This window comes from Arachis ipaensis, chromosome B4 (assembly GCF_059453495.1).
Source record: "Arachis ipaensis isolate K30076 ecotype BB chromosome B4, ASM5945349v1, whole genome shotgun sequence".
Taxonomy (NCBI): Eukaryota; Viridiplantae; Streptophyta; class Magnoliopsida; order Fabales; family Fabaceae; genus Arachis; species Arachis ipaensis.
In genome coordinates, this window is record NC_142439.1 from 15,954,731 (window position 1) to 15,974,074 (window position 19,344).

Here is a 19,344-nt window from a genome sequence, read left to right on the forward strand (position 1 = left end):
TCTTTCCGTCATACTTCAAGTCTGTAGGCTTGTCAAAATGTTTTGGCAATCGTACTTGAAGGACATGGGAGGCGAACGGGATTTGTCCCATTATGATGTGTTCTCGGGATTTTCTTTGCCTTTTAGGAGTAGGACTCTTTTGCAGAGTCTGCCTCCTTTTAGACTGGGCAGAACGTGACTCCTCCCATGCCCGAGAATCGTCATGACATCGGGGCGACCTTCTGTCGTCTCTACGATGTGGTGGAGAAGGTGAAGTCCGTCGGTGGTCCCGCCTTTGTTTAGGGTTGCTGAGATGTGGCTTCTCCCGTTCCCTGGCTGAACGACTTTGGGAACGAGACTGCCTAGACAATGAGCGCTCTGCCGACCGTCGTTTGAGCTCCAATTGTAGCACTCCAACTCTTGCACCCTATGTCGTATTTCTTACATGGCATGGTAATAGTCATCTCCTAGGCTAGCGAAATGACGAGTTTTGGGGTTAATGGGTTATTGATTTTCGTAACCAGGAGGGACTTCCTCTTGACTTGGTGTGACATCAGTCTCATGTTCATCTTCCCGTTGTTGATTTTTCAATAGGGTTTCTAAATTGATTATAGAGTAGACCCGCAGTTTAGCCACAATTCCTGCCAAAGTGGGATGCCCAAAGACGGCGCCAAATGTTCGTGCTCGAAGCGAGTTCACGAGCTGAAGAGGTGGAGATTGGAGATCCCAATTTCGTCAAGTGCAAAATCAGGCCAGATGGGCAACCTGCAAGACACTCTGATGCTAAAGTCAGTAATGTATTAGGTGGTGAAAGTCTTTTCTTGTGTGTGCTTATCTGTTGGTTGCCTTTCCCTTTTAACTTCGCCCTATGGGGTTGCCATTTTTTCCGGCATTTAGTGCTTATTGCTGAAATTCAATGGTTACAGGCTTTGATGACATAACTGTTGTGGCATCTTATCGTTATCCCGCGAAGTTGGTCATGGCCTAATCATTTCGTCGATTACGTTCTCTTTTATCCGGAACAAATACATCACTCAATAATATACTAAAAGATACAAATAATTTAAAGTCTCAAACTATTATTATTATTATTTGTGGTGTTTGCAAATTTTTAGTCTTTATATAGGTCGATATTTAATGTAGATGTTGTTGAATTATTAGTAATACTGACTTTTATATTTACTGCGTATTTTGCTGAAAATGATGGAGTTGATCCATTGTTTTTTTTTTAAATCAAAGTGTATTACAAATATTTTTAAGAATACAAAAAAAAAATAATCTTCTATAAAATTTACATATAATAAAGTGATTTGTTTGACAAATATCTCTAATTCGTGTAATACACAGGTATTCTGCTAGTTTAGTTATATATGGAAATGAACGACTTTGCGAGGATTTAATTTTAAATAAAAAAAAGCAAACAAATATACTTTTTTTAAATTATATTTTTTTAAAAAATATCATGTAAAAATAAAAATAATTATATGTTTACATATTTTACGTAAAAATATATTTTTATTTATTATTTTTATTTAAATATAATAATATAAAAATTGTTTTTCTGTTTGTTTATTTATTACGTAAAAAATATTGTTTTTTAGAAGAAAAAAAAAGCCCGCGCATCATCGATACAACACCCATAGAAAAATTGGGAAACTTTTCAATCTCATTTGCTTCTTCCAATCACCAAAAGTCCAAAACCCAAATCTCGATTCTGGGTTATGGGTTATGGGTTCTGGTTTCTGGTTTCTTCACTCAATGAAATGAAGCTAGAAACAAAAACTCGAACATGAACCAATGATGCTGATTATGTGTTTGATACAACAAAGTTAGCAGTGGTTCATGTTCTTCAATTTGCGACAAACGTTACAGTAATGGCGTGGAGAAATGGGTGTGAGGAAGTGGCCCAATCGAAGCCTCTGTTCCTCACGATCTACACCGTTGTCATCATTGGAATCGTTGTTTCCTTCTTCTATGTCTTCTCTGCAATTTACTCTTCCAACAACTTGCTCTCTTCACCTTCCACTGTTTCTTCTTCCTTCTCTCGTGAGTTCCTTTCTTACTTCTTTTACTTCTGCTGCTGTTACTCTTCCTTTTACTGTTTCTCTATGCATTCTCGATCATATGTGTGTCTTTTGCTTTCTCAATAAATGTGTGTTTATCTCAGCTTATTTCGCCGGAAAAGCACTTTTTTTAAGCTGAAGAAAGAGAGTAGATTATCATAGAAATCAGTTTTCAGTTTTTTATCTTCAATTATGTAGAAGATTTGTGAAGTAAAATTTCTTTTATGCCTCTCCAGAAATCATGCCTTTGCTTATTGCCCTGCAAGGACTTGCTAGTTTTGGCTTGAATCTGATGTACCCTTCTGAATCTTAGGACTGTAACAATGTTGCTGTGTGCTCATCATAGTGTGTAGTGTTCTTATTGTTGGAAGTCATTTTTCTGTTATCTATTGTTGACTTGTTGTATGCATAAAAATTGCAGCTTTTTGTGGCTGTGCTTGGTAGTTTTAGCTTCAATCTAGTATACCCTTTTAGCATGAAAATTCATTCTTCCTTTAAAGAAGGTTTATTTCGACAAAATGATGCTCGCTTTGGAGACTTTCCGACTGACCAAAGAGCTGGTTCAGCAAAGGGTGAAAGATAATGTTGTAATAGTGACCTTTGGTAACTATGCATTCATGGATTTTATTTTGACTTGGGTGAAACAATTGACAGATATGGAAGTCACTAATTTTCTTGTTGGTGAGCCATTCAAGCCTTATTTAATCTCTTTTCTTTAGTTTTCTGTTATCATTATTATTATTTCTTATCTGTTGCATTTATTATGCACAATTTGTATGCTACTCTTTGATAACTTATACATTCAATTATGCACTCATAAAACAGAACCCGCTTCCATATCTTGCTCGCTATCCAGAAGCAGATGTTTTGATTTCAAGTGATCAGTTAATACCAACAGTTGTTGATGACAGTCTCGAAGGTGAAAATGATATGTTGATGAGTGTTAATGTTGCAAGTGTAAGGAGTGTATGAAGTTAATCCCACATCAAATAAAGTAAGAAAAAGTGATATCGTACGCAAAAGCTGGCAAAGCAATGGAAAGAAATGCTTCTAGCTGATGACAAGATATGGGATCAGAATGGCTTTAATGATATCGTACGCAAAAGCCTAGGACCATCGGTTGGTGATGACAGTGGACTTATTTATGCATTTGATGGAAATCTGAAGCTGGGAATTTTGCCTGCAAATATTTTCTGTAGTGACCATACATATTTTGTCTAGGTAGGAAGCAGTATGATACATACATACATACATCTATGTATCAGCAGCTAAGGTTGAAGCCACAACATTTCAATATGGAGGCACTGAAGGAAAGCGTCACCAACTGCGAGAAGCCATGCTTTTCCATGATCCACCAGAATACTATAATCCTCCAGGTACTCAGTTGCTTTTGGTAAGAGCATCCAGCAGCGTCAGGGACTCATGAAAGATGACACGCGCAGCGCAGCGTTTGGAGAAGAAGATGTCTTCCATTAGTTGATCTGCCTGGGGTGGCCTACCGGTAGCTTCTCGGGTCGGGTTGGATAACCTAACCCATGACCCGAAAAAATAAAATAAGGGGCTGACATGTGAAGCAGATTCTGATAAGGAAGAGATAGGGATAGCTTAGCTATCAAATAATGAAGATTGCAATCAGAAGGGAGAACGAAGAAATACCCCACCCCCTTTCTCTCACACTCTGAAACCTAACCCTAAGCCCACCGTCCCTCATCGCCGAACTCTTCTTCTCCGGTACAGGGTACTGTCGCCGGCGGCGGGACAAAGCGTGGGTGCCGTCGCACTCTTCTCATTGCATTGACGAACTCTTCTTAGTTCTCATTGCTCCTCTTCTCGTCGCCGTCGCACGAAGGACGCGTGCTCTCTCTCTCTGTCCGGGGCCAGCATCCCTCTTCGGGCCGTCTGTTGCTCTCTGTCAGAGGTCACTTCCCCTCCTCCGTTGCCGTCACTTCCCATTCCTCCGTCGCCGCCGGTAAACACTGCTGCTTCAATTTATTTTCGCTTGTTTTGTACTTTTGTTTGGTTTTCTGATTTCTGATTGAGTTTGTTAATTTCTGCTTATTTTGAATTACTGAATTTCTGAGATGCGCCTTCATCCCTCCACCGCTTCTTCAGTTTCATTTTTGGGAGTTAATTGCTGTTTTTCTGGATTTAATTATGTTGATTGATGATTGTTGTTTTTATGGGTTAATTGTTAATTTTTTCGTTGTTCCCTGTTATTAACTGGATTGTTGTTATTTTGTTCTGACTTATGGGTTAATTATGGTTGATTATTGGTAATTTTCTGAGTTATTTTTTGTGCTATTGTTCTAATTCTGAGTTAATTTATTAGTTGTTGCCTTGTTTGTGAGTAAAATTAGTTAAACTTAAAAATTTGTTTGTTATTGTTGTTTCTTCTGGTGGCGGATAAGTGTTATCCTTTATGTGCTTCACTGCATTGTTAAGTTTTATTATACTGATTCTGATTTCTGAGTTGTTGGTTACTGATTTTTCTGATTCTGACTTGTTGATGGTGCTTTGCTGGGAATAAGTGTGTCAATATGTAATTGAGGTACTTGTGCTCTTCAATTGGATCCGGCTCTGATTGATGCAGTTTGATTTTTTTTTCTGATTGATTGATCCGGCTCTGATTTTTTTGGAAAATAAATAATTGTTTTTATTTTATAATAGAAAAAAATCCGTTTTCAGAACTGATAAGCTTGTTTGCTGTGCCAATGTTGCAATATACATAGCCTCATCATCTAAAGCTGACAAGAAAATTGTTGAAAAGCCCTGAGTTATATGAACCTGTGTTAGGTTTGCTTAGTAGCATATATGACTTAATGTTAGTTTCCTTAATAGTGTACTTTATATGGGAATGCCTTAATTAGTCTGAAGAATACCAAATAATTGATCTTAGCTAATATTGAACACTTGTGTTAGTTTACTTTGTGATGATTATGATTTGTGATGAGGAGCATATATGTGCATTTTGATTTTTTTTAATTATAAACTTTGATGTTTAAAGTTGTTTGTGAACTTTTAATGGTAAATTATAGATAATTTATTATGTGAACTTGTGAAATTTTGAATTTTATTAGCTTACAATTCATTGAATTCAAATATTTGAAATTGTATAAAATTTTAATAATTTTATTTTATATTTAATTAAACCGGTTGAACCACTAAACCATTGAACCAGTCACTTCACCGATTCATTGACCAGTTTGGTTCTCGCAACCTTGGTTTTTTGTTCTTGTTTTTGTTCATAGCTCTTGTTGTTTGTTTTGTTTTTGCTTATCAGGATTATTTTTCTATTCTGTTTTTTTTTTCTAGCAGCAGAGAAAAGAACAACTCGAGCATGGCACAAACGCTACCAATGCCCGTAGCTCCCTCTCTCGCCCTAATCTCAAACCCTAGACCTCTTTCCAGAGCCGTCTATTTCCCTGTTCTCAACCCTCCCAAGGTAACATAAAACAAACTCTACCTAACATTTCTGACATTTCTTTGTTTAATTTTGAATTTGTGTGCTCAGGTGAGAGGGTTAAGCATAGAGTGCGCTCGAGTTGGCGGAGTGGAGATTCCGAACAACAAGAGAATCGAGTTCTCGCTACAGTACATCCATGGAATCGGAAGGAGCAGAGCTCGCAAGATTCTCTGCGATATAAGCATGGACAACAAGGTCACTAAGGATCTCAGCGAAGAGGAACTCATCACTCTTAGAGATGAAGTCTCCAAATACGTCATTGAAGGCGATTTGGTTAGTTTCCTTTCGGTTAAACCATTCAATTAATTAAAAAAAAGATTACTTTATTGATGTGTTTATCTATTTTCTCAGAGGAGGTTTAATGCGCTGAATATAAGGAGATTGAAGGAGATTCAATGTTACAGAGGAATAAGGCATATTCAGGGGCTTCCTTGCCGAGGACAACGTACGAAGAACAATTGCAGGACCTTGAAGGGTAAGAAGGTTGCTATTGCTGGCAAGAAGAAGAAGTAATCGATTCCGTGAGTACAATTCAATTCCTTGTAATTTCTTATTAACAATGCTGCGTTCTGTGTAATCTGTGCTTATTTTGTAAAATACTTATTACTAGCTTATATACCTGATCTGCATGGGGCAATTGAGTAATTTGAATGCATTCTTTAAAATGCAGTTTTACTATTGGAGTGTGATTTGTATAATCAATTATTTAATGCATCAGATTATTTGATAATAAGCATAATGAGAAAGTAATTTTCCTTCGAGTTTATTCAATGTTTCAGTTAGCACATTTGCAATTGTTCTCTCCTCTGTTTCTGTTCTTAGCCTCATCTTGCAGCTTGATAGTAACTCTGAAAAATAATGTAATTTGTTAATGTTTGCACCAGTTCAGAACATAATGTTGTACCTTTGTAGCGAGACAAAACAATTTGTCGAAATTCTTAGCCATACCTTTTTAAATTATGTCCTCAAAATTCCTTTTTGAATGTCAATTAATCTAGCTAGAGCCGAGTTTTTCCCAATAGTTTTAATTGATAAAGCTCTTCCCTCATTAGTATGTATAAGCCTTTGAAAGGCGGCAACTTTTTTTCCCCCTAAATTTTCATTTAACAAAACCTAATTATTACAAGAAGAAATCTTGCACAGTACAAATTACCAAATACTTATGACATGAATTTTATTTTCTAAGAAAAGATTAGAGAATCGCTTAGTCTTCATTACTAATGCTTAAAATTTACCCTCCAAACTTAAGATGAAGCTTCTCGAGCTAAAAATAGAATATCAACCGAGACAGACTATAGTTCTAGTTAACGATTTTAATTCAATTGACCCTAAATTATAGCAAAACTAGAACAACGTTCCGTTTTTTCCTATTGAAAATTTGAAATGAGACAGTTGCAGCAGAATATCGCAAATAAGATCATAGAAAGAAAGAAATGCAAAATTGGATTTGAGAGATGAATTGGATTTTTGTTTCGTCAAGGTTTGGATTTTAGAATTCGGGAGTCTCCCGTGATTCTTCTTTTATTACTGGGTTCTGAGTTGCGAGTTGTGACTCGTTCTTTCTCTTTCTCTCTTCACACTTTCGCACCAATTCTCGAAAGTCACTTATTTTTATAGCATAGTCAGTGCTTAGTGATTATCCACTCAAATCCGCCGCAAATGTATTTTAGTTTTGGTTATTAATTGTTCAATTAAAAAATATTTATTTTCCTACTATAAATTTCATAATTTTAGGAATGAATTTATGATAAATTAATATTACTTAAATATTATAAATAGGATCAAAATGAATATATATTTATGTGTATAAATTTTATAAGTTACCATAGTTTTGTAAATTTTATAATATATATATATATATATATATATATATATATATATATATATATATATATATATATATATATATATATATATATATATATATTAGAGGACTTATTAATGATAAATTAGTAGTTTGCAATAATAAATCTATGTTAGAGATGAAAGTGTATTAATAAGGATTCGAATATGATATAAAATTAAAAAATATTTAAAAAAATTAAACAAATAAATAATTTAAAAATATATTCGTCTTTTATTTAAATAATATATAAATTATTTTTTAATAATTTTACTATTAAAAATATTTTTTAATATTAAATCTAAAATAATTATCCACAAAATTAACTCATATTGGACTTGTTCATACCCTGACCCAATGATAAGGCCCAGGTCCAGATGAAAGGCCCAATTTGAAGGATTGAGCCTCGCTCTACACCGACCTTCTCTATATGAAGTCGGTTCTTACCACGACTTGCCCTAAGGAAGTCGGGACGAGGATTAGCTGGCAGATAAACACTCATTCAAATGAGTAACTGCCCCTAAAATCTCTCTAACCACTTCCAGGAGCCATATCTCAACTTCCCTAAGATAATGGGACGGTTATCCACCTTAAATAGCGAAACTACTTCAGCGGTGGTTATGGGTTCACCACTATAAATACACTGACACTTCTCAGGTATCGCCAAGACCCAATACTCTCTAGATCTGTTTTGCTCCCTTTGCTGACTTTGGCATCGGAGTGTCTTTGCAGGTACCACCCCCCATTTTCTCATACCGAAGTCGGACGGGGGCCTTGGATCATCAATCCGCTTGGATACTTCCTCATTCCGACGATTGGGCCAGCCAAACTAATCCAACCCAATAATCTCTGGTTACCCATCGTAACATTGGCGCCGTTGCCGGGGACCCGAGAGATCAGCCAGTAATGGCGGATGTATCCCCTGAAGATGGTCATGTGGCGTCGGATTCCGAACAAGAGAATCTGGATACCGGAAACAACGACGCAGACCTGACCCTCCACCAGGAAACCAATGACCAACACAGGGAAGGAACCTCCGGATTTAAAAATCCGAAGACAAATTCCTCGGAGGGGCGTGAATCAGAAAAGGATGGACCACCCCACGCAACTGAACTAATGGGGCTAGTCCATGTCCACCAAAGTCGCTTGGAACAGCTGGAACAGGAACGGGAGCGACAAAGGGAGATAGAAAAGCACCTAAGAGAGGAGATGGATCGACGAAAAGAGTTAGAGAAAAAACTCTTAAAGTTAGAATCCTCCCTCAAAGGTTGGAACTCCCGTGCGATCGAGAAGAGTCGCCCCCAGGAGGGGAGGACCCTTTTTGTAAGGACATAATGAGGGCAAAAGTTTCAAGAAACTTTAAAAGCCCTGATATGGACCTCTATGACGGAACCACCGATCCGAAGCATCATTTAAGCAACTTTAAAAGTCGGATGTATCTGGCTGATGCTTCTGACGCGACGCGCTGATAGCCTCCCTCCAAGGTCGGTCACCAGCTTCGAGGACCTCTCGAGGAAGTTTCTAATGAGGTTCTCCATTCAGAAAGATAAAGTAAAGCATGCACCGAGCCTCCTGGGAATAAAGCAGGAGGTCGGAGAACCTCTACGAGATTATATGGAAAGGTTCAACAAGGCATGCTTAGAGATTCAAGACTTGCCCACCGAGGCAGTTATCATGGGGCTGGTCAACGGACTTAGAGAAGGTCCCTTCTCACAGTCCATATCAAAAAGACACCCCACCTCCTTAAGTGATGTACAGGAACAAGTTGAAAAGTACATCAACATGGAGGAAAATGCCAGACTGAGAGAGTCGAGTTGGCGACCTGGGCACCTTCCCTCGATAAAAGAGAGGGAGAGGGAGCCCAAGAAGAAAGAAGACCTCGGTCCCGACAGACCCAGGAAATATCACTCTTATACTCCTCTAAAGGTTTCCATAGTGGACGTATACAGAGAGATCTGCAATACTGAAAGGCTGCCACCTCCCAGGCCCATTAAAAATAAAAAAGGGGGGAGTCACAGCGACTACTGCGAGTACCATAAAATATATGGTCACTCAACAAACGATTGTTACGACCTTAAAAATGTGATAGAAAAGTTGGTCAGAGAAGGCCGACTTGACAGATATCTCATAGAAAGGTTGGATAATCATGGGAAGAGAAAGCGAGATGACACAGATAGAAGAGACCCACCACCGCAGACTCCGGAGAGACATATACATATGATCTCAGGCGGATTCGCGGGAGGGGACTCACCAAGTCCGCTCGCAAAAGACACCTCAAGCGAGTCTACCAAGTCGGAAATGAATCATCCGACCTTCCTACCATCTCATTTACAAAGGAAGATGGGCAAGGAGTAATCCCTGGACACGACGATCCAGTGGTGATAACCATGATCCTAGCCAATGCCCATCTCCACAGAACCCTAGTAGATCAAGGAAGTTCGGAAGACATCCTTTTCAAGCCTGCATTTGACAAACTAGGGTTGGATGAAAAGGAGTTAAGAGCCTACCCCGACACCTTGTACGGGCTAGGCGACACGCCAATAAAACCACTAGGATTTCTACCCCTCCACACTACCTTCGGAAAGGGAGAAAAATCCAAAACTCTGAGCATAGACTTTATAGTCATCGACGTAGGGTCAGCATATAATGTCCTAATCGGTAGAGCTACCCTAAATCGACTCGGAGCGGTGGTGTCTACCCCCCATCTCTGCATGAAATTTCCGACACCTGCGGGAATAGCAACGGTGCGGAGAGACCAGAAGTTAGCAAGAAAATGCTACAATAAAAGCCTGAACCTGAGGGGAAAAGGCAAAGAGGTTCACGCCATAGAGCTCGGTGGTGCAAGGTCCAAAGAAGAGCTACGGCCACAGCCAAGAGGAAAAGCTGAGGAAATACAGGTCGGCCAAGAGGAAGGGAGGAATACCAACATAGGAGCCAACCTGGGGAAACCCTAAAGCAAGGGTTGACTAAGCTCCTAAGAGACAATTCTGACCTCTTTGCCTGGAAAGCTTCCGACATGCCTGGGATAGACCCCGAGCTCATGTCCCACAAGCTCTCGGTATATCCGGGGTCGCGACCTGTACAACAGAGGAGGCGCAAGCTCGGCCCGGAACGAGCTCTAGCGGTGGAAGGGCAAGTACAGGCACTCCTAGAAGCCGGCTTCATCAGAGAAGTCAAATATCCAACATGGCTAGCAAATGTAGTGCTAGTCAAGAAGCAAAATGGTAAATGGAGAATGTGTGTTGACTACACTGACTTAAATAAGGCATGTCCCAACGACCCTTATCCACTCCCAAGTATTGATACCCTAGTAGACTCTAGCTCGGGATATCGATACTTGTCATTCATGGATGCCTACTCGGGATATAACCAAATCCCGATGTATGAGCCGGACCAGGAGAAAACATCATTCATCACGTCCAGAGCCAATTTTTGCTACGTGGTCATGCCATTTGGATTAAAAAATACAGGGGCCACATATCAAAGGCTGATGAATAAGGTGTTCGCTTCTCACCTGGGGAGCTTAATGGAAGTCTACGTCGACGACATGCTAGTAAAAACCAGGGAAGAAGTCGACCTTTTGTCAGACCTCTCGCAGGTCTTCGACACCCTAAGGTTACACGGGATGAGGCTAAATCCCACAAAGTGTACCATCGCGGTAGAGGCTGGAAAATTCCTAGGTTTTATGCTAACACAGAGAGGGATTGAAGCAAATCCCGATAAGTGTAAAGCTATCCTGGAAATGAAGAGCCCAACTTGCTTAAGAGAGGTTCAACAATTAAATGGCCGACTTGCAGCCCTCTCCAGGTTCTTGGCAGGATCAGCACTCAAATCCCTTCCGCTGTTTTCTTTATTAAGAAAGGGACGCCAGTTCGAATGGACTCTAGAATACGAAGAAGCGTTCCAAGAGTTCAAAAGGTTCTTGAGCCAACCACCAATCCTAACCCGACCTCTAGTCGAGGAAGATCTCGTCCTAGATTTGTTCGTAGCAGACAAAGTTGTCGCATCAGCCCTGATAAGGGAGGACGAGGTCAGACAGCATCCAGTTTACTTCATCAGTAAAGTTCTCCAGGGTCCCGAGCTAAGGTATCACAAACTAGAGAAGTTTGCCTACTCCTTAGTAATAGCTTCACGAAGGCTACGGCCTTACTTCCAGGCACACACAATAAGAGTCCGAACGAACCAATCCATGAAGCAAATCCTCCAGAAGATGAATGTTGCAGGGAGAATGGTTCAATGGGCAATAGAGCTCTCTGAGTTCGACTTGAAGTATGAAACCCGGACAGCAATCAAAGCCCAATGCCTCACCGACTTCATAGCAGAGTACGCAGGAGACCAAGAGGAAAAACCAACTACATGGAAACTCTATGTAGATGGATCCTCAAACAAGACAGGAAGCGGCGCAAGCATAATACTGGTGGATGAAAGGGGAACTCAAATAGAGGTATCCCTCAAATTTGAATTTCCAGCTTCAAATAATCAGGCAGAATATGAAGCTCTGATTGCAGGATTGAAACTGGCGGAAGAAGTCGGTGCAACAAAAGTGATGATATACAGTGACTCTCAAGTGGTGACCTCCTAGATAAATGGAGGGTATCAGGCCAACGATCCAAACATGAAGAGATACCTGGAAAAAACTCTAGAGTACCTTGGGTGCTTTGCTGAAACCGAGGTTAAGCATATAACTCGGGATCTCAATAGCAGAGCAGACGCCCTCTCCAAGTTAGCAAGTACTAAGCCAGGAGGGAATAATAGAAGCCTGATCCAGGAAACTCTCCAAGAGCCCTCTGTAGTGAAAGCAGAGGGCAAACAAGATGTTCTTGAGGTATCCGGGCTCAACCTCGGATGGATGAATCCTTTGGTTGAATACCTAAAATTCGACATCCTCCCTAAGGAGGAAAAAGAGGCTAAGAAAGTCAGGAGGGAAGCACAATATTACACTATGGTGAAAAATATCCTTTATAAAAGAGGAATATCAACGCCATTGTTGAAGTGCGTACCGACCTCAAGGACCACTGAAGTGCTAGAGGAGGTCCACAATGGGATCTGCGGAAACCATCTCGGAGCCAGGTCGCTAGCCAGGAAAGTAATCCGAGCTGGATTCTACTGGCCGACCTTGCAGAAAGATGCCACAGAATTTGTGAAAAAATGCCAACCTTGCCAAATGCATGCAAATTTCCACGTGGCTCCCCCCGAGGAGCTCATTAGTATAACTTCTCCATGGCCCTTCGCAAAATGGGGAATGGATTTGTTAGGTCCTTTTCCCCAAACGCCAAGACAAATCAAATACTTGATCGTGGGAATAGATTACTTCACAAAGTGGATAGAAGCAGAACCATTGGCCACCATCACAGCCCAAAGAAGTAGGAGGTTCCTCTATAAAAATATCATCACGAGGTATGGAATACCTTATTCCATTACTACAGACAACGAAACTCAGTTCACCGACTCTACCTTCAGAAGCCTAGTGGCCAGTATGAAAATCAAACACCAGTTCACGTCAGTGGAACATCCACAAGCCAATGGACAAGCCGAAGCAGCCAACAAAGTCATACTGGCAGGGCTAAAGAAAAGATTACAAGAAGCAAAGGGAGCCTGGACAGAAGAGCTCCCACAAGTGTTATGGGCTTATCGGACGACGCCACAATCTGCCACTGGGGAAACACCCTTCCGACTTGTCTATGGCGTAGAAGCTATGATACCAGTAGAAATCAGTGAGCAAAGCCCAAGGGTGATTCTCCATGATGAAATCGGGAACATACAGGGGCACAAAGAGAAGCTTGAGTTGCTCCCCGAAATCCGAGAACAAGCCCAGATAAGAGAAGCAGCATTGAAACAAAGGATGACTACCAGGTATAACAAAAAAGTCATCCGAAGGAGTTTTACCCCAAACGACTTGGTCTTGATCAGAAACGACATTGGAGTCAACAAATCGGGGGAAGGAAAGCTCGCTGCCAATTGGAAAGGACCCTACAAAGTTAGCGAGGTCTTAGGAAAATGCTATTATAAGGTAACCGACCTAAGCGGCACCGAGTTACCAAGATCGTGGCATGCTTGTAACATGAAAAGGTACTATAGTTAAAAGCGAACTCTACTCACTGATGTACTCTTTTCCTAACTTCACGATTTTTTCCCAAAAAGTCAAAGGGTTTTTTCTGAAGAAGGGTTTTTAATGAGGCATCATAGTAGAGGCTAAGGGGGAATAGACTATTAAAAACCCTTAGTAGCAGTAAAGTACCTTTCCAAATAAATAAAGATCTTTTACAATATCTCTTATAAATTCCTTTTCGTTTATTTTTCTTTCTACGAAACGCGCCGACTTAAGCTCGACAAAACGTGAAAATTCCATGAACGACCTAGATGGTCATCAGGATAAAACGATGAGGTACAAGTAAGTGTAAAGAGGTTATAAAAGTTGATGGTAAGAGACTCGGAAACATACCGACTCATAAGTCGGAGTGAAAAGCCGAGTAGAAAGAAAAACGCATCGCAAAAATAACCTAAGTCATAGAAACTCAATAAATCACAAAGTTGAGTATAAGGAATAATGAAAAAAGAGAGATCGAAAAACCTATCAAAAAGTCAAAAGACTGTCCTAAAAGTAAAAAGCTCAGGAGGATAGACAAGCCAAAGAAAAAGGTTTTCAAAAAGGTCGAAAAAATTCCTAAAGTATCAAAAACAGAAAAGCATGCACACAAAAGGTAACTTAAACCCTTATCCAAAAAAGGGTATTTATAAATATTTTGTTTACGGCCTCAAAAGGCCAAGAGAAATGTCAACCAAATCACCACAATAAACATAAAAAGAGTTTAAAAAAGAGGAGACCCACAGGCCGGGCCCCCATATAGCCAACAAATTTTCAGAGATTATCACCACCAGAGCCAGGAAGAGTAGTCGGATCACCACCAGAGCCAGAAAGAGTAGTCGGAGCCCCATCAGTACCAGGGAGAGAAGTATCCATAGGAGACGGAGAGGAGGTTCCATGAGACCTTGAGGAACTCGGAGCATCCTTTGAACGAGGCCTTGAGGAACTCGGAGCATCCTTTGGACGAGGAGGGGACTCGATTATCCTCTGCCCCTGAGTCTTCAGATCGGAATCGGTGACAGGCTTAGGGGAGGGAGGAGGATAAACTATGGCTCCATCAATGACAACCTTGTCAGGATCCAAAGGAGTGAGATCAAGGTCGGGAGCAAGGACCCCGACTTGCTCCTTAAAAATCCTCCAGGCCTCCTCGGCTCCTTCAGTAATAGAGTCCTCCAACTCGGCATAAGCAGTCCGAGAATTCAACAAGTCCTTCCTCACCGCCACGAGGTCCTCGAATAACTCTCCTGGGCCTTCTTCCTCAAGCCCTCCTCCATATTGCATTGGGCTTGTAACTTGCTCTCCTTCTCCCGAAGGACATCCCTCTCCTCCTTCAACTCAGCGACCTCCTTCTTCAACTCCTTCTCATGTTTCTGATATATGAGAAGCCTCTCCTCCAACTCTTCAACCCTCGAAGTTGAACCCAGAGAGCTAAGAGGAGTCTTCTCAAAAATATCAAGAAACTTGGTGCACACCGCCGCCACCTTGACATTCTCCTGAGCCAGAATAGTGAGGTGGTTCCGGATAGAAACATCATCAATACCTATACGAGTATGGGGATAGATGTATTTCCGGATAAATGCAGGAGCATCCACCTTAGCCTCACCTTCAAAAGAAGAGCTAGACTCTAAAGTCTTGCGCTTCTTCTTCTCTGGCTCAGGAGAAGATCGGGGAGGAGGGGGCGGCTGAGAAGAAGCCGAGGAGAAAATGACGATGGGTTGAGAAGGAGTCCCCAAACTTCGGGAAGAAGGAGGAGGAGGAGGAGGAAGAGGAGGACCAGTTACCCTAGCGCCGCCGGTCCTGGCACGGGACCTCGCCTTGGCCTCCTGGACTCTCTGGTAAGACTCACTGGAGTTCTTCTTCGCCATCTCTGTAACAAACAATTAGTAGCCAAAAAGTCAGACAAGTCGGTAAAATCAAATCGCAAGTCGGAAACAAAGTAGAAAAATAAAAGCTACCTAGTTGTGCCTGGACAAAGGTCCCCTGGAGAAATTTTTTGGTATCCAGATATGGGGCCCTCCCCCACACTTCTCGGAGGAACCCCACAATGGCTGCCTCCACTTCATCCAGATCATCCAAACTATATTTCTCACAGGGAGAGGCCTCCAACCAGTATAGAGGAAAGTGAGGAGAAGAATTCTCATCCAGGAAAAAGGGGTGGTGACCCTCTACACCTTGAACTTTGAAAAAATAATTTTTGAAGTCATGGAAGGATTCATCAAAAAGGGTGAAAACTCTCCGACCTTGTATAGCTCGGAAAGACACCCAATGTTGCTTGTTATTTTGCCCACTGAAGGACTTGGTCATGTGGAAGAGATAAAAGAAAATCCTCAAGGAAGTCGGAAAGTCTAAAGCATGGCTGATAAACTGGTAGATTTTCAGAAAGCCCCAAGAGTTGGGGTGAAGTTGAGTAGGAGCAACTCGGCAGTGACGTAAGATGGCAACCTCAAAATCAGAAAAAGGGAGAAAAATGCCCAGACGGGTGATCATACTCTCATACATGTAAAAGAAATGAGGGGCTACTTCAGAAGCCCTCCCGAAACAAACCCGGTCTTCCGGACCCGGGACCACCAATTCATACTTCGGCTCATCCTCCTCAGAAGTACAAATTTGGTGATGAGTGCGAAGGTTGGTGATAAATTCGGTATCAACCAAAGGTTCCTCTCCTAAGACCGTGACATCGACCCATTGAGCAAGAACTTCTACAGAAGACATTCTTTCCTAAGGTATGACGAAAACCTACAAAGGAAAAGGGAAAGAATTAAAAACGAGAGTACCTAAGGGGGCATGGAGTTAAACAGAAGCCTACAACGTCACCTTCTCTCCCTCTAAATAATAAAAAGCATGCAAACAGAAGCACTTAGTAAAAGAGAAGGGGAGAAAGAACCAACCTTTGCCTGAAAAAAGGTAGAGGAAAATGAAAGCCTTCAAGCAAAAATGCTCCACGAACGGATGAGAAGAAAATTTGAAAAATCGCAGAAACGAAATAACGAAAGAGAGAGAAAGTATTTATAGATACGTTAGGGGCATAATGGTAAAAACGGAAAGCGGTCATTAATGGGTGCACCGTTACCAAGGTAATTAATACCTACGCAAACCTCTAACGGACGCGACGTTTGATTAGACGTAACTGTGAAAACCAAAAGTCACGAAAGTCACGTCGGTTCCGAACAATCACGTCGGTTCCCTTACAAGTCGACTACGACCCCGAGTAGAATACTCGAACCCAAGTCTTAAAAGAAATTGGGCTCGAGTAGGGGCACTGTTCATACCTTGTCCCAATGATAAGGCCCAGGTCCAGATGAAAGGCCCAATCCGAAGGATTGAGCCTCGCTCTACACCGACCTTCTCTATATGAAGTCGGTTCTTACCACGACTTGCCCTAAGGAAGTCGGGACGAGGATTAGCTGGCAAATAAACACTCATTCAAATGAGTAACTGCCCTAAAATCTCTCTAACCACTTCCAGGAGCCATGTCTCAACTTCCCTAAGATAATAGGACGGTTATCCACCTTAAATGGCGGAACTACTTTAGCGGTGGTTATGGGTTCACCACTATAAATACACTGACACTTCTCAGGTATCGCCAAGACCCAATACTCTCTAGACCTGTTTTGCTCCCTTTGCTGACTTTGGCATCGGAGTGTCTTTGCAGGTACCACCCCCCCCCCATTTTCTCATACCGAAGTCGGACGGGGGCCTTGGATCATCAATCCGCTTGGATACTTCCTCATTCCGATGATTGGGCCAGCCAAACTAATCCAACCCAATAATCTCCAGTTACCCATCGTAACAGGACTCATTAAATACAAATACTAAAATAACTTGCATATTTATCTATTGTGAACAAAATAATAATTTAATTTTAATATAGTAACACTATAAAAGGATTTTACACATATATTTAATTTTGTATTATTACATCACCAAAAAATAATTATTTTTCGTAACTATAGTATAAATAGTTGTTGGAAAACCAATATAACTAGATGATTTAGCTGGCATTATAAGTGCTAATGAATTATAACTCAAATGGTATAATTTTCTCATACTCACTAAGAGGTCGCGAGTCTCTCTATCTTTGATAAAGAAAAAAAATATATCAAAATAATTTATAATATCAATTCAACAATAAAGAGTAAATCAAAATTAAACTAATAAACTAGAAAAATAAAGAGGAAACAGATTTTTACATGATGGACAGATGTACTACTCAATTTTTTAATGAGTCATTTCATTCATTTGCATACACGAATATAAAATTCTATCCTTTTGTGGTTTGAGTAATTTTTTCGGAAGTCAAGTGGTACAGTGTATTGTGTGATGTGGCCAATTTGGAGTGACACCATGAAAAATAAAAATATTACATTATGAAATTTGTTGAAATATTTATAAGAAAATGGTATAATGAAACTACTGTTTATTCTCTTCCTTCTCCAATTCCTTCGAACCCTAACACAGGGTGAAAAAAAACCAACCAAAATTGCAATCAAACTCATAAGCCAGCATCTCCCAATTCCGCTCCTATAACCTAATCAATACCACAACCCGAAATTCCAAACGTCAACTGAAACACGACCCAACAGCAAAGTGAAGCAGAAGTCCCACCTCCTAATGATTTTCTGCAAGAAGGTCAGAATGAAGATGTACAGTGAAAGGGGAGGAAAGGAATAATTTTTTTTCACTCTGTGTTAGGGTTCGAAAGAAGAGGATCAACAGTGGTTCCATTGTGCCATTTTCTTATATTTATTTTAATAAATTTAATAAAGTAATAATTTTATTTTTTACTGTGTCATCTTAAATTGGCCACATCACACAATATCGTACCACCTACCTTCGTTATCACCAGAAAAATTACTCAGGCCACAAAAAAATATAATTAACAATAAAATTTTATATTTGTATATAAAAATAACTCATTAAAAAATTAAAGAGTACACCATAACAAAAATACACTATGTAAAAATCGGAGTGTATTTTTGTCTGTTTTTCCAAATAAAAAACTTTGGTGAGAACCAAAAGACGGCTAAATTTTTTCGATATGGAAGGTTTGTACGTGTCTTTCCTAGATATAGAATACTGGAGTACTAGACCAATCTGTGGGACAGCTTTTTTGTGAGTGTCAGGTCGAAGAACTCGGACCGTGCGAGTTCTTTGAATTTTAAGTTTGGCTCAACAAATCGTAGGGTCCGATTTGGAATTGGTGAGATTTTGAATTTTTAGCAGATAGAAATCGGACCCTCTGTGTAGTTAGTAATGTGTAATTTTTTTGTGAAATGGGTTATGAAATCGCAGGGTGCGATTTGAATAACTTATAATTTTTTTAAATGAACTAAACCTAATCGCAGAGTCCGAGTTGTTTGTGACTTTATATAAAAGTGTGTGAATGCTGGATTAGAGCAACCCGCATCTTCTTCTCTTTCTTCAATGACTTCTTTCTTCTGGTTTCAATGACTTCTTTCTTTTGGTTTCTTGTTTCTCTCTTTCTTCCATGCTTGGTATGATAGCTAAAAATTAGTACTCAAGCTTATGATATAGTACTCAAATTTTTTTAATATCTAAAATTATAATTTGTAATATTAATTATTTATTTACTATTATTAAATTCAATTATTCACAACAACAATAATATTTAATTTCCTAACAATTATAACTAAAAATTTTAAAAAAATTTCAAAAAACAAAAACGTTGTATAAAAAAAAATAATAATTCAGTTTACATTTTAAAATTTATTTTTTAAATATTAATAATTCACTTCCTAATAATAATAATTCAGGGTACCCTTTGAGAAGTGGTCTCTGCGTGACACGTGTCCAACACTCTACAAAACAAACCGTTCGTTTTGGTTGCTAGTACTCGGACCGTCCGTGTAGGTATTGGAATCTCGCACGGTCCGATTTCCATTATTGCCTG

The 19,344-nt window shown here is 40.1% G+C and overlaps 2 protein-coding genes across 3 annotated transcripts; one reads left to right on the forward strand and one right to left on the reverse strand.

The window, feature by feature from the left end:
• Positions 1 to 3,088: 3,088 nt before the first annotated feature.
• Positions 3,089 to 6,271, forward strand: LOC107639005 (small ribosomal subunit protein uS13c). 2 transcript variants are annotated; one of them, XM_016342410.3, is made up of 4 exons: positions 3,089 to 4,011; positions 5,355 to 5,484; positions 5,554 to 5,778; positions 5,857 to 6,271. In XM_016342410.3, exons 2-4 carry the CDS (start codon positions 5,380 to 5,382, stop codon positions 6,016 to 6,018), a joined length of 492 nt encoding a protein of 163 aa, XP_016197896.1. In that variant the 5' UTR covers positions 3,089 to 4,011; positions 5,355 to 5,379; the 3' UTR covers positions 6,019 to 6,271. The 2 variants fall into 2 exon arrangements, with proteins under 2 accessions (XP_016197896.1, XP_016197897.1); XM_016342411.3 differs by having other exon boundaries at positions 3,212 to 4,011; positions 5,358 to 5,484.
• A 7,936-nt stretch (positions 6,272 to 14,207) lies between these two features.
• LOC148566768 (uncharacterized) lies at positions 14,208 to 15,737 on the reverse strand. The gene is made up of 3 exons (XM_088484423.1): positions 15,389 to 15,737; positions 14,674 to 15,300; positions 14,208 to 14,587 (listed from the first exon to the last, which is right to left on the reverse strand). The coding sequence occupies exons 1-3, from the start codon at positions 15,735 to 15,737 to the stop codon at positions 14,208 to 14,210; spliced, it is 1,356 nt and encodes a 451-aa protein (XP_088340549.1).
• Positions 15,738 to 19,344: the final 3,607 nt, after the last annotated feature.

Bases quoted from the DNA above. Each gene is read 5' to 3' on its own strand.
- LOC107639005 (XM_016342410.3), top strand. From the start codon at position 5,380: ATGGCACAAACGCTACCAATGCCCGTAGCTCCCTCTCTCGCCCTAATC. The intron at 5,485-5,553 runs GTAACATAAAAC...TTGTGTGCTCAG, and splicing joins CTGTTCTCAACCCTCCCAAG to GTGAGAGGGTTAAGCATAGA. The intron at 5,779-5,856 runs GTTAGTTTCCTT...CTATTTTCTCAG, and splicing joins ACGTCATTGAAGGCGATTTG to AGGAGGTTTAATGCGCTGAA.
- LOC148566768 (XM_088484423.1), bottom strand. From the start codon at position 15,737: ATGACCAAGTCCTTCAGTGGGCAAAATAACAAGCAACATTGGGTGTCT. The intron at 15,301-15,388 runs GTAGCTTTTATT...TGTTTGTTACAG, and splicing joins CTTTGTCCAGGCACAACTAG to AGATGGCGAAGAAGAACTCC. The intron at 14,588-14,673 runs GTTATTCGAGGA...CTATTACTGAAG, and splicing joins GAGGAAGAAGGCCCAGGAGA to GAGCCGAGGAGGCCTGGAGG.